Source organism: Sphaerodactylus townsendi, linkage group LG01, assembly GCF_021028975.2.
Source record: "Sphaerodactylus townsendi isolate TG3544 linkage group LG01, MPM_Stown_v2.3, whole genome shotgun sequence".
Classification (NCBI taxonomy): Eukaryota; Metazoa; Chordata; class Lepidosauria; order Squamata; family Sphaerodactylidae; genus Sphaerodactylus; species Sphaerodactylus townsendi.
The window spans coordinates 182606789-182619971 of NC_059425.1; the positions used below are offsets into that span (position 1 = coordinate 182606789).

The 13183-nt window shown below is 44.2% G+C and overlaps 1 protein-coding gene across 1 annotated transcript in view; it reads right to left on the reverse strand.

Annotated features, from left to right (window-relative positions):
- Window positions 1-13183, reverse strand: part of TASP1 (taspase 1) — a 66687-nt gene that overhangs the window by 35619 nt on the left and 17885 nt on the right. Inside the window, exons 5-7 of the mRNA XM_048506361.1 lie at window positions 8217-8337; window positions 6280-6364; window positions 1340-1419 (exon numbers count right to left, since the gene is read on the reverse strand). Coding sequence (XP_048362318.1) covers window positions 1340-1419; window positions 6280-6364; window positions 8217-8337 — 286 coding nt within the window. The remainder of the gene's footprint in view (window positions 1-1339; window positions 1420-6279; window positions 6365-8216; window positions 8338-13183) is intronic.

The window sequence follows — 13183 nt, forward strand, 5'->3', positions numbered from 1 at the left end:
GATGTACATTCATTTCTAACTAACAAACCACACTATTTTATGCGCTGGGTCTGCCGCTACATTTAAATATGCAATGAAGGTTGCAGTCCTAAAGACACTTTCCTGAACTACACTGGGCTTAGTAAACATGCTCAGGATTGTTCCCTTAAGTGCGAATGCTCTTTACTTTCTGAAGAAAGTGTTTTAATTCATTGATAGAATATGGGTGCCAGAAAGCGTCAGCGTGACATGGAGGATTCGAGCACTTGGCCAGTTCAGAAACAATTAAAAACAAACACCTATTTTGCCACGAGAGACTCTTCTGAGGATTGCATTCATCATATTGGAGTTCCGACTGCCCACCGGTTTGCCCTGCGGAGTCATCCAGAGACTGTAGAGCAGAATGAACAGGCATCTGAAGCTAATGAGCACGTCGAGTCTACTGAAAATAGCGCCCCTACTGACCAACCAAGCCCTGAAACTCCCTTATGTCAATTTAACCACAGTGGGATTAGTAAAAGCAAGGAAGTTAAGAATGCTCTATAACTTGACAGCAGCAGCCTTGGAAAAAATAAATGAGTCCTTAAGATCCCTTGATGGGAAAACAGACCTGCTGCTTAGACAAGAAGAAGTGCACATGCACTATGCCAATGACTCTCTTCCCAAAGCAAAAAAACCAGGAAATTCTACATCAGAACAAGCATCCAGTCACTACGACCCTTTTACAAAAGTGTCAAGCAGCAACGCAGACGATCAATTTGACCGTTCGCAGAATATCATCAGTTTTTACCAGTCATGCTTTGTATCAGGAAGCATCTGAGTCTTCCAGTATCTAGCAAAAATAATTTTTTGCCACTGTGAATAAATTTAGCACCTGCATTTGCACATCATGAGCAACAAGAGTTTGTTTGCAACTGGGGATTTGGAGCGGGGAAGGAGGAGTAGAGCCAGAATTGTGTGTATGTTGGTGACATGTGACATCTGAATGCAGACAATCTGTTTACTATCTCCAATCGCTTCTTGAGCATTAATGCTAGATTCCTGTGGCTCATTTGCTTACATTAGGCACCAGAAAATGGAGCTAAAAAGAAAAATCAAAGAAAAACCAAAGTTGCAACCCAGCATAATGGTGCACAGCCAGCATTAGAGATCAAACACAGCTATACAGATGATATTTAGAATGAGAGCCACCCAAAACAAGGGGTGGCTACAAACTGGGGACTTCCCCTGACCATATGTTTAAATGCCAGCGATCTGAATGAGGTTCAGGCATGGCTGATGGCCATTCTGGAATGCACCCTTAAAGTTTCCCGAAGCACAGGAACGAGTTGCTTCTTTCCTAGCAGCACAATTTACTCACGTGTAGCCATGACGCCTGGAGGACAGGCTGGGATCCCATGATCTACTGCCCACCGGAAAGCTCCTTCGCCAACTAAAAAACTAGAAAAGTAACAAAAGGGCAGAAGAAAAGGTAGGAAAGAGCATTGAAAACCAGCGGATTTTTTTTTTTACTCAGAACATTTTTTAAAACTTTAATTACAAACCATTTGTTTTATGAATGCAATGGAACATTGCAGGGGGGGTGGGGTTGTACAGTAATCAAAGCAAAGTGGTAGGAAACTACAAAAAACAATACAGTTTACAAATTTGAGTTAAATTAATAATTCAGGAACTGGAAAAGAGGGCCGTCGTCCTTTTCAACAAGTGAAGAGGAGTTTGCTTTCCGCTCCCCTTTCCAAAATACTTCAGGACAATGAAGGGCTGGGCTCAATTACAATGAAGGAAAAAGACCCCAACTAACTCCTTTTCAGGACACCCAGGAGAATTATTTCTTGGAGCAAAGTTTTCCTTTCAGAGCCAAAACAAAGGTCAATCATGAAGTTCTAACACATGCTGATCTGTTCTTGCTGAAACCAAGCAAGGGGAGTCCTCTACTAGATGGTAGGAGGCTTTAAGAGAAAACACACACAGCTCCATGAATCGTGTTAATGGCCAGCAGAATTTTTATGGGATTTGATAACCCTTGGCAAAAATGACACTGGGAAGTACTGGATATATGTATGTATGTATGTATGTATGTATGTATGTATGTATGTATGTATGTATGTATTTATTTATTTAAATTTATAGACCGCCCAATCCCCAAGGGGCTCTGGGCGGTGCACAACACTATCTATACAATATATAACAAGGGTCACAGTAGTCACCATATATACGAAAATCTATTAAAAACCATTAAAACCATGTAAACAGCGGTCAAAAACAATAACAATAATAACAATAATAATGGCATCCCCTAACCCAATTCCTTTAAAACCACCCCAAAAAGAAGGGAGCAACCGAACTCCTCCCTAAAATTAACAATAAATATGCAAAAACAAATTATAAAAAACAGGGAGAAAGAGAGCCAAGGAGCAAAGCAAAGAAGGGGGGCGGGGGGGGGGCGCACCTCAGCGACTGGACACTCTAAAGGCCTGGGGGAACAACTCCGTCTTACAGGCCCTGCGGAATTCACCAAGGTCCCGCAGGGCCCGGACAGCTGGAGTAAGAGTGTTCCACCAGGCCGAGGCCAGGGGTCAGTAGCTGTCCTGGCCCGTGTGGAGGCCAGCCGCATCATTGAGGGGCCAGGAACCACCAGCAAATTGGCCTCTGCTGAGCACAGAGGCCGAGTAGGGGCATATGGGGTAATGCGGTCTCCGCATTATAGTCCATCCGCATATAGTCCATCCACAAGCATTCTCTCTCTCTCATATATCGCCCTGCTCACTGACAAGACTGTCCCTCTATTTTCATCTGGAAAATATTGGAGGATATGCCTCTGCCAATGTCATATTGGTTTCTAGTCTTTATTTCCCAGGCACTGTTCATTTATGAATTGCTTCTTCCCTAAGGAAGATGAATTGCTTCTTCCCTATGGACAATGTTCAAGAGAAGTACTAGGATATATCACAGGAGCTGAGGAACTTTTTTTTTTTTTTGCAAACGCTGGCTTTCATGCTTGTCACAGGAGAACTCTCCTCTTCCTCCCAGCAGATTAGCTGAGCGGCTTTTCTGTTTCTAAACACCCTTAGAAGAAAAAGAGAAGGGTTTGGATTTATGCCCCGCTTTTCTCAGCTGTAGCGAGTCCCAGAGTGGCTTACAAACTCCTTCCCTTCCTCTCCCACAACAGACACCTTGTGAGGTAGGTGGGGCTGAGAGAGTTCTTAGCCCACGGTCACCCAGCAGGGTTCATGTGGAGGAGCAGGGAAATAAAGATTAGAGTCCATCACTCATGTGGAGGAGTGGGGAATCGCACCCAGTGCTCCAGATTAGAATCCATTGCTCTTATTCACTACACCAGTGGTGGCGAACCTATGGCACGGGTGCCAGAGGTGGCACTCAGAGCCCTCTCTGTGGGAATGCGCAAACAGAGTGCGCCCCCCCCCCCCCATCTAGGCTGGCCTGGGCCGCTGGGCTCGATTATTAGCATTAAACCTAAGTCCCAGGTTTGGGGAAGCAGTGTAGGTAACCCTGTTAAGCGCTGTTAAATCCCACTGATTTTCATGCAAAGAACTAAAGCATGATCCTTTACCTGGGAGTAAGCTCGGTTGCTGGCAATGGGGCTTGCTTCTGAGAAAACCCTCCCAGGGTCGTGATTCACCCATTGGAAGAGTTGCACGGTTGTTTCAAAGCAAAGCCACTGACTACCACCAAGCCTACTCCTGAGTAACGCACACCTTGGAGCCCACCGTTTTTTCTAAACTAAAACCTCAGTATTCAGGTTAAATTGCTGTATTGGCACTTTGCGATAAATAAGTGGGTTTTGGGTTGCAATTTGGGCACTCGGTCTCGAAAAGGTTTGCCATCACTGCACTACACCATGCAGGCTCCCTAGGGCAGGATATTGGCTAAATAGCCCCCTGAGGCAGTGAAGGGCAGGAGAAGGCTTCACAGGACTACCAGGAATGATCTTCTCATAGCAAAGACAGCATCTCTCCTCAAAAATGCCCGATGAGGGATTTTCACCGAAAGCTCCTTTAAAAAAGGTTGAGGGGGCTCTATGGACCATCCCAGTTCACTGGGCATTTTGAAACTGCCAGGAACTCAAGGACACTCAAAGTACCTTCAGTTTGGATTCTTCTACAATCATAATGAACAAATATTTTGGAATGTTCATGATCACAAATGATAAATCCCACAAAAAGCTCAACTTGAACCGTTAGTTCTGACTGTACCCTTAAAAATGTAACAGCTTTATAATTTCCCCTCATGAAGATAAATTATTATAAATACTGGCATAGTTATAATCTGTGCTCAGAATTATGTATATACGAACTAATCTTTAAAACACTGGGTTGGATCCAGCCAGCTTTTTCCTCAATCAACACATCTAATTCTCAATGTGTCCCTATCTGTGAATATTTAAATCTGGAAAATTGGGGTCACAGACAGAAAAGACAGATTTTTCTACACATCTAAGAACAGCCCCAGGTTTGCAAAAATGATTTGGAATTTTTAAAAAAATATATTGGGGGAGGGTTTTTTAAAACCTCCCAAAATGATAAATGTTGTTTTTCACTTGTAGCTTTAAGAAAGAGATGCCCTCAGTGGCTGTTGCTAGGCAACTACAAGAGTACTTCCAGTCTGGATCTCTGTCAGCCCAAGGCAGGGGGAGGGGAGAGAGGGCAGACCCTTTCCAGGGCCGACTTGGGTTTGGAGGAAAGGACTCATCACGCTCAGGGTGGGCAGCAACCGGCAGTCCTCTGACCACCCCAGGACTTCCTTGACTCACCCAGGCCTGGCTGCTTGCTACAGTTCAACAGTAGTCATCCCACAAACAAGAGCCAGAGTGGCATAGTGGTTAGGATTCGGGAGACCCAGGCTCAAATCACCACCCTGCAATGGAAGCTCATGGGCCAGTTACACCTTCTCAGCCTAGCCTACCTCATAGGGCTGCTGTGAGGGTAAAATGTAGGACAGGAGAATTATGTAAGCTGCTTTTGGGTCCACATTGTGGAGAAAGGTAAGCTAATATATGAAGTAAATAACAAATATAGCTGAAGAGGAAGAAGAGATTGGATTTACACCCCCTTTTTCTCTCTTGTCAGGAGATTCAAGGTGGCCTACAAGCTCCTTTCCCTTCCTCTCCCCACAACAGACACCTTGTGAGGTAGGTGGGGCTGAGAGAGTTCGGAGAGAACTATGACTAGTCCAAGGTCACCCAGCAGGAATGTAGGAGTGCGGAAACACATCTGGCTCACCAGATAAGCCTCTATCACTCAAGTGGATGAGTGGGGAATCAAACCCGGTTCTCCAGATTAGAATCCACCTGCTCTTAACCGCTACACCATGCTGGATGGGGGATAGACAAAAGATAAGAAGGTGGGTGGGAAGCAGGGAAAGAGGACAGGTGAGGAGATGGGGGGCTGTTAGGAGGAGGAAAAGAGAAAATAGAGCAGGGAGAGAGATGCAGGGGAAACTCAGGTGCCTTCTGCAAGTCCTTGAAAGTTCCCCCCTGTGCAGCTGAGGTGAAATCAGCCAGCAGAGCATAAATGGGTCAGAGTTTTTCTGGAGAGAGGTTGCTGAAGGAAGGAAAGAAAAGGAAACTGTAGAGGGAGAGAGATGGGAAGATAAAGGGAGGTTGGCTAGCATGTAGGAAGAAGAGAAGGAAGCAAAAAAAAGGCGAGAGGCTGCCAGGGCTTTCAGGAAAAGGAAAGAGGATGCCCTCCGCAAATCAGATGCCCTCTGCCAGTCCTGACAGGTGCCCCGCTGGTCTCATTTAATTCTCATCTTTATTCCAGCCTGTCCCACACGCTTTTTGTCCATGCAGGTCCCATGATCCCTCGCCTAACCTTTTTTGGTGGTCAAGAGGGCAGTCTCCTCTCTTTTCCGCCAGCAGAAAAGCTGGTTGGATCCTGCCCGTTTGCTTTGAAAAACAAAACAAAACCTCAAAGTAAAAAGAGAGCACAAATGGAACATTTCTCAACAACAACTTATGTTGAGCTCTGAGATCTGATTTATTGGAGTTTTCTACTTCCAGCCAAAACATCAGAAGTAAAAGCTCGATCGGCGTAAATATTTATACAAACAACCCCAAAGCAAAAGGCTGAGGCTCAGCGGGAGACAGCTTTTTATCCTCAATATTACATCTATTTATATCTGCAATTAAGTGCGGCAAGATGTCCCAAGATCAACGAGCGAAGCCAGCCCTTCCTCCTTAAGAGCATGGCGGGACTCATTAGCAACGAGTAGCGCAAAGCCTCCTTCTGATAAGATTCAGCAGTTAAAAGGAAAAAACAACAACAGAGTAAAGCCAATTACCAAGGTGGAATTCTGCCAGCCGAGAGTTTTCCTTTCTGTCCTTCACACAACAATCTGTTTGCAACAGAAACAGGATTCTTGATTCCTGAAAAGATGAGAGTTATTCAAGAAGACTACCGCGTTGAGCAAGCCAGTAAAAAAAACGCCAGCGCCATCGTTTAATTGAAGAAACTGTTCTGTTTTTTTACGAAGGGAACCTGGGTCATTTATACATAGGAAGGTATTCTGAAAAGTCATTGACAAAGCTGTTCATCGGTGCACGCTGACAATATTGCCTGACAGCTGTCAATCTGACGGTTTCACAAAGAGAAGTCCTACAGGCTATCAAATCTTTTTTTGCACGGTTTAAGCAATAAATTGTGGACAAAACCAAACCTTGCTGACAAGCAGGAAGAGACAGAAGAATCAAATTTAGAGGGCTGAATTGAGTGTATTTAGAAACTTGTCAGATAGGATTTGGGGGAAGAAATACAAAATAAACTGGAATGAGTTGGGTAAAAGTATACTTTACTGGAGTGAACGTTTAATCAGAATATGGCAAAGTAAACCATGCTGTTCTGAAAAAGCATAATTTAAAAGTTTAAACTCAAATAGATTAATTTATTTCAATTTCAATTAAATTTAAATTGAAAATAAGATGATTTAAATGTTTCCCCCAAAATGATTGTTCCACTCATTTCATACGCTGTTCAGAAAATCAAGGAACATTTCAGAAAACTATGAGACTCTATGATTTTTCAAACAGGTACAAATAGTTATCATATGATTCTGTACAACATGGGTTTGTTCCAGAAGATAGCAGCACACTCTGGACACCTGGACCGGAAGCTTATCTTATCCATGAAATCATATAATGGTTCGGAACATCTGAGCTCCATTTCCCCAGTCTGTGAAATGAAAGTGACTTTATAAAGATAGTTTAAGAATCATTGAGGGGGGGAAATGACCAATATGGCAAGTCAGCAATTAACTATTAACAACATGATCCAATTATCAATAAGCAGAAAAAACTGCTTTCGCAGTTCCTGGTTTTCAATCAGGAAATCAAAATAAGTTTCATTGTACTGTTCCAACTTTAGAGAAGCCAAATTAATTCAGACTAAAGCAGATGATAAAGAAATGTAGGCACAAAACTAAAAAATGAAACAGCTGAAGGGGTCAGACAAACCTTCAAGCAGGCAGCCCCATCCTATGGGGGGGAGGGTGAACAGGCCGACAGAGACAGAGGCCAGGCACACCTCAGTTTCACAACAGCAAAACCAGGAAGTGGCCGCTACCGTAGAGGAATGCTGGTGTCTGAGTGGATGCTGGCGCAGGGGGGCGGGGTGTTCTCAGGGGTGGAGCCAACATTAATCGGCTTCCACCGGGGCTTCAGGGTTGGCAACATGGCAGGACATTGGAGTTATGCCACCCAAAAGGATGGTGTAATTCCATTTAGCCTTGCGGATGGCTTTCATGTGGGGGGTTGTTTTAGCTGCCTCCCCGCACCACCTGAAAGCCCTCTGGAGGCAGCAGGGTGGCACAGCAGCAGTACTGTCCCTGGCCACCAGGGACATTTGGATTGGACTGATATTATTGGATCCCATTATTCAATTCAGCTCTGTTGGATCCTGTGACTCCCTTCCACCATCAGAGACTAAGAGACTTCCTTCAAAGAAATTCTCTTCGTCAGAGAAAGCCTTTCCCCTTTGGACGAAGTCATTCTACCTTGGAGGAACTTAACATAAGGTTGCCATATAAGTAATGGAGTCCAGTCCATAAGCTGCTATTTACATGTACATAAAAAGCTATGAACCACGTCATGCCCATAAAAGGAGATCTGAAACACTGCTCCGCACCATTTCTGATAGCATTGCAAGTGGTTGTGAATTGAAGTGCACACTTCAAAACACTCTCTGATTTCAACATTCTACTTCATAAAAGTTCAATCAACATACCACTGAGTGCTCCAACTGCTCCAAAATTTAGCGATTTTCCATCCATAATACTAGCGTCACATTCTATCTCACCCAAAAGGTTTAGATTGGATCCCATTCCTGCATTGGTAAACGGTGAATCCTACAAAGAAATGATTTTTTTTTTAAAGATATAAAGACCAAACATTTGTAAACGGTGAATCCTACAAATAAGTGTTTTAAAAACAAAGATAAAGACCCAACATCCATGAGCACAACAGCACAGGTCAGAGATCAAACAATGACAATCTTGGCAAAAATCGGCTCCCTGAAACACATTCCTTGATCTGCGACTCAAATATCTCTCCAGGAACACAGAAAGACCTGGGAAGAGGGAAAGGAGGAAAGTCAAGAAAAGCACTAAAGTTATGGAAAACGATAAAGTGGAAAGCAGCAGATGTACTGTCAGCCATGGAAGAGGTCAGGAGGAACCAAATTGCTTTTCACTGGGCCACAGAGATCCGATCTAGAACAAACGTACAGTTACAGATAGACAGTTCTGTATAAGAACACACACTGAATCAGACCCTTGGTCCACCACAATCAGTGTTGCCTAGTCAGCCCAGCAGCGGATCTCTAGGGTGCCAGGTGAAGGTATTTCATACCATTTACTCCCTGGTCATTTCAACCTAAAATGCCAGGGACTGAGCTAGGGGTCTTTCTGCGTGTCAAGCACCACGAAGCCTGACTACATCTTGATTTCCAGACCATGAAACTTTCAAGATGCGTTTGAAAACCAGTGGCTGTTTCACCAACACACGACACCTTTTAGCTGAGCTCAGAGAAAAAGCCCCTGGACTCTGCTGCTCCAGTGCAATTAAAAGGCAAAACATTCATTTTCAGTAGAAGAAGAGTTGGATTTATATCCCCCTTTTTTCTATCCGGTAGGAGACTCAGAGGGGCTTACAAACTCCTTCCCCCCTCACAGCAAACACCCTGTGAGGCAGGTGGAGCTGAGAGCGCTCCGAAGAGCTGTGACTAGCCCAACGTCACCCAGCTGGCGTGTGTTGGAGTGCACAGGCTAATCTGAATTCCCCAGATAAGCCTCCACAGCTCAAGCGGCACAGCAGGGAATCAATGCCATGAAGTTTGTAAGTTTGTTTACGCTATCCTTGCCGAGTTTGTAATTCCTCATTTGGCCTCTGTGCTCCCCTCTCCCAAGTTAACAATTTCTGCCTTAGAAGCCCCTCCTGCTCCCTTTACACAGGGAGGGAAGCCCAGACTGCATTGCCGCTGCCATGAAAAAGAAAGGCACTCCAGATTAGAGTACACCTGCTCTTAACCACCAAGCCACTGCTGCTCCCAAGGCGCTAAGCAACATTTCATCAAATGTGGACACAGCTGGATGGACACTAATTTGCTCCTACAACAAATGGAGCTGCCGTCCAATCACTAGGAAATAATCAGGGTTATCTCTCTCTCTCTCGAGATCAAGGAATCAAAACAGGGATCTAAAGCAGACTTCTGCAACTTCTTCCAACAAAGGTATATCTTTTTTTAAATAAGAAATCTATATCATTTCACCTACAGCACAGGTGTCAAACTCGTGGCCCTCCAGATGTTATGGACTACAGTTCCCATCATTCCCTGCCAGCATGTGCTGGAAGGGGATGATGGGAACTGTAGTCCATAACATCTGGAGGGCCACGAGTTTGACACCTGTGACCTACAGGGTCCATCAATCAGGATGTTAACTAACTGCTAACTTTCCTGCAACATGAAGCAAGAAGGGGCCAGGAGTACCCATCACTTCTTTCCAGCCCCAACATCCAAATTCCCCATACTACGAATTAGTTAGGATCTAGAGAGCCAGACTCTCCACAGCATAGTTCTTGCGTCTTACAGACTATTCTGTTACCCGAACTGATCGGGTCTGCCTCTTGGAATAGCGAAGCAATTAGAATGAAGCAGACCAGCGATGAGAGGGGTGGTCAGGAGACCCACACCTGTGTACGCAGAAGATTGGTTCCCCAAGGAAATCACTCAAAACCAAAGGGTTGGGACAACACAAAGTTCCGCTCCCAGGCACACACAATGCTGCTGGAAATGACCTGAAGAGATGAAACCTAGGAGGACCCAGGGCTTGATGAGTTACGGGCTGTCCTGATGAGATTACGACAACGAAACTGAGGAAGCTTGACCACCCTTAAAAATGACAGGAGGTGACCAAGATAAAGTTCATGTTCCTGATTCTGACAGAAGGAAGGTGTAGGGCAGGGCAGGAGGTGTGCTGATGAGCTTAAGGTGCGGATCTCATGGCAGGAGACTGGAGTCAGGTGTCCTTTATCAGGGCTAGGCTATTGTCAACCAGATGTGAATGGCTGTGCCCTTCGGATATGCACTATCTGACGCTCTACATTACTAATTCAGGAGAGGGGGGAGAATGATGACCTGGGTCAGGCAGATCCTTTTGGTATCAAACTCTTGCTTAATTCCTGAATCAAACCTGGCATCCATCTTACTCTTACACTGCTCCATGAGGCCAGGCAGTGAGTGTGTGATATCAAGTCGATGATTGGATAGGGCACTGTAGCTGACCCCAGCGCAAATGTCCCCCCCCCCCCCCCGCAACATTTGATGATAGGTCTGCCTGGCATCACTTCCCAAGTCACGTTTATCGATTCCCAGGTCCTTCTCAAGCACTCTTACGGCAGCAGCTGTGTTATCATTACGCTATCCTTGCCGAGTTTGTAAGCCTACCGGAGAGTTCAAACACTTTTCAACTGTCAGTGAACCTTGTTTGCTTGAAGTTGTTTTCATCTTAGACAGTTCACTGAAACAGTTGCAGAAAATTTAGATGGCTTTTTAATAGAGGTGAAGAGTTGAGACTGGCCTTATTTTGTTACATCAGATGTAACTCGTACGCACAGGCTGATTAGCTTATTTGCACTTGTGTCGACTGCCTGGTATTTAGTTATGATCCAATCAGTTATCTAGATAATAACCACATGATTATGATCACGCAGATTCGGAGAAAGATAAGATAGCTATTTTCCATAAATATGCACTCCTATGACAAGCAAATTGTCCCAACTTGGATCCATGCCTGGAAGCCAACTATGGAACGGATTCAATCTAACTGCCTATAAAAGATCTTTGGTGTCCCCCGTTGCGTCCCATACGCAGTTTTATGTTTAGAATCGGGGCAACACCTGTTGGAATCAAGGGCATGGGTGGCAACCTTCAAATTTTGGGTGCGCCTTTGTTTTCATACAGACTCGTGTAGTTTAACTCAGCTAGCAATCTGGGAGCTTCAGCGCTCGAACTGGTTGAAGCCAAAGTCCTTTCTCTGGGTTTTACCTGGGAGTCTTTACTAATGCTTACTGAGTTATTTCACCAACTAAAAGCTAGACTGTTTGAACAGGAATACCAATTTCTTTTAAGGAAAACAAAGCGCTCTTCCATTATTTTTTGGAATTACTCCCCAGAAATTCAACCCTGCTACTTACCTAGACCAATTGGTAAATTATAAACTTAGATGGGTTATGACCGGAGCAAGATGTAACTCCTTTCCCTCAGCTTTCCTCCAAGGTCGTTTTTCTAATATTGCTCATCTTGAGCAACGCTGCCTGTTCTGTCTCCATATACCAGACTCCCTTGCTCATGTCTTGCTTCACTGCCCTAAACATAATAATCTTAGATCTGACCTGGTTGAATTATTTCCTACAGGATTTGCATCTCTTCCAGACAAAATAAAATTGATTAAGTTACTGAATAATTCTGAGGTAGAAATATCCGAAGCTGTAGCCACATTCTTAATGTGTGTTTTGCACGCCTTGTAATAATGTTCTTTTAACTGTAACTTCATTTAGTTTTATTTAGTTTTAACTGTTTTGGGGGGTTTTCTAATGCCTATTAAAGGTTTCTGAAATCTGAAAAGCAAATCAGATTTCTTTGAATGGAAGTCTCAGAAGAATACTGCCTTGGATAACTTGGGGCTTTTTGATAATCCCGAAAAACAGTGAGTCAAAAAGCGGAAACCTGGTTTGCATTTAAAATTATCACTTGCTCAAATATGATTAAACCAGTGGTTCCCAACCTGGGGTATGCGTAACCCTGGGTGAAAAAAACTACATAATGAGTTTGCATATGTCCCCACTCGGCCTCAGCGCTCAGCAGAGGCCAATTTGCTGGTGGTTCCCGGCCCCTCAATGATACGGCTGGCCTCCACATGGACCAGGGCCTTTACGGCCCTGGCCCCAGCCTGGTGGAACACACTTCCTCCAGCTGTCCGGGCCCTGTGGGACCTTGGTGAGTTCCGCAGGGCCTGTAAGACTGAGTTGTTCCACCGGGCCTTTGGAGTAACCAGCCGTTGAATGGTGCCCCCATCTGTTCTCACATCTGTTCTCACTTCTATTTACATCTTCTATTGAGGGAGTCAGCAGTCTTCCCGTTTAGGGAGGGTTTAAATATGGGTTGCACTAGGCGCCTTCGTTTTTTTATTTTAAATTTGTATTAACCGCTGTTTTTAAACTAAGGGGGTTTATTAACTTATTTGTGTTGAAAATTAATTGTTTAGTTTTGACTGTGTTTAGTTATATCATGATTTAATTTTGTTGTAAACCGCCCAGAGCCCTGCGGGGATTGGGCGGTATATAAAAATAATAAATAAATAAATAATATGTAGGTAAAATTTTAGAGAAATGGGTTCCCAAGGGGCAGGCGAGTGAAAAAAGATCGAGAACCACTGGATTAAACAATGCTAGAAACTTTGAAAAATGTAGCATTTATAAGAACATAAGAACTAGCCTGCTGGATCAGACCAGAGTCCATCCAGTCCAGCACTCTGCTACTCGCAGTGGCCCAGTAATACAGTAATTTATCTTTACAGTAATTTTCACGTCTATGTTTTTTTTCTGCCTTGCTCAATAAAAGTAGTAACGTTTGCTTAGTCCAATAAAAGGTGCTTCGCCTGGTTTGCATGTTGATAGTTAAAAGAATCAAACTCA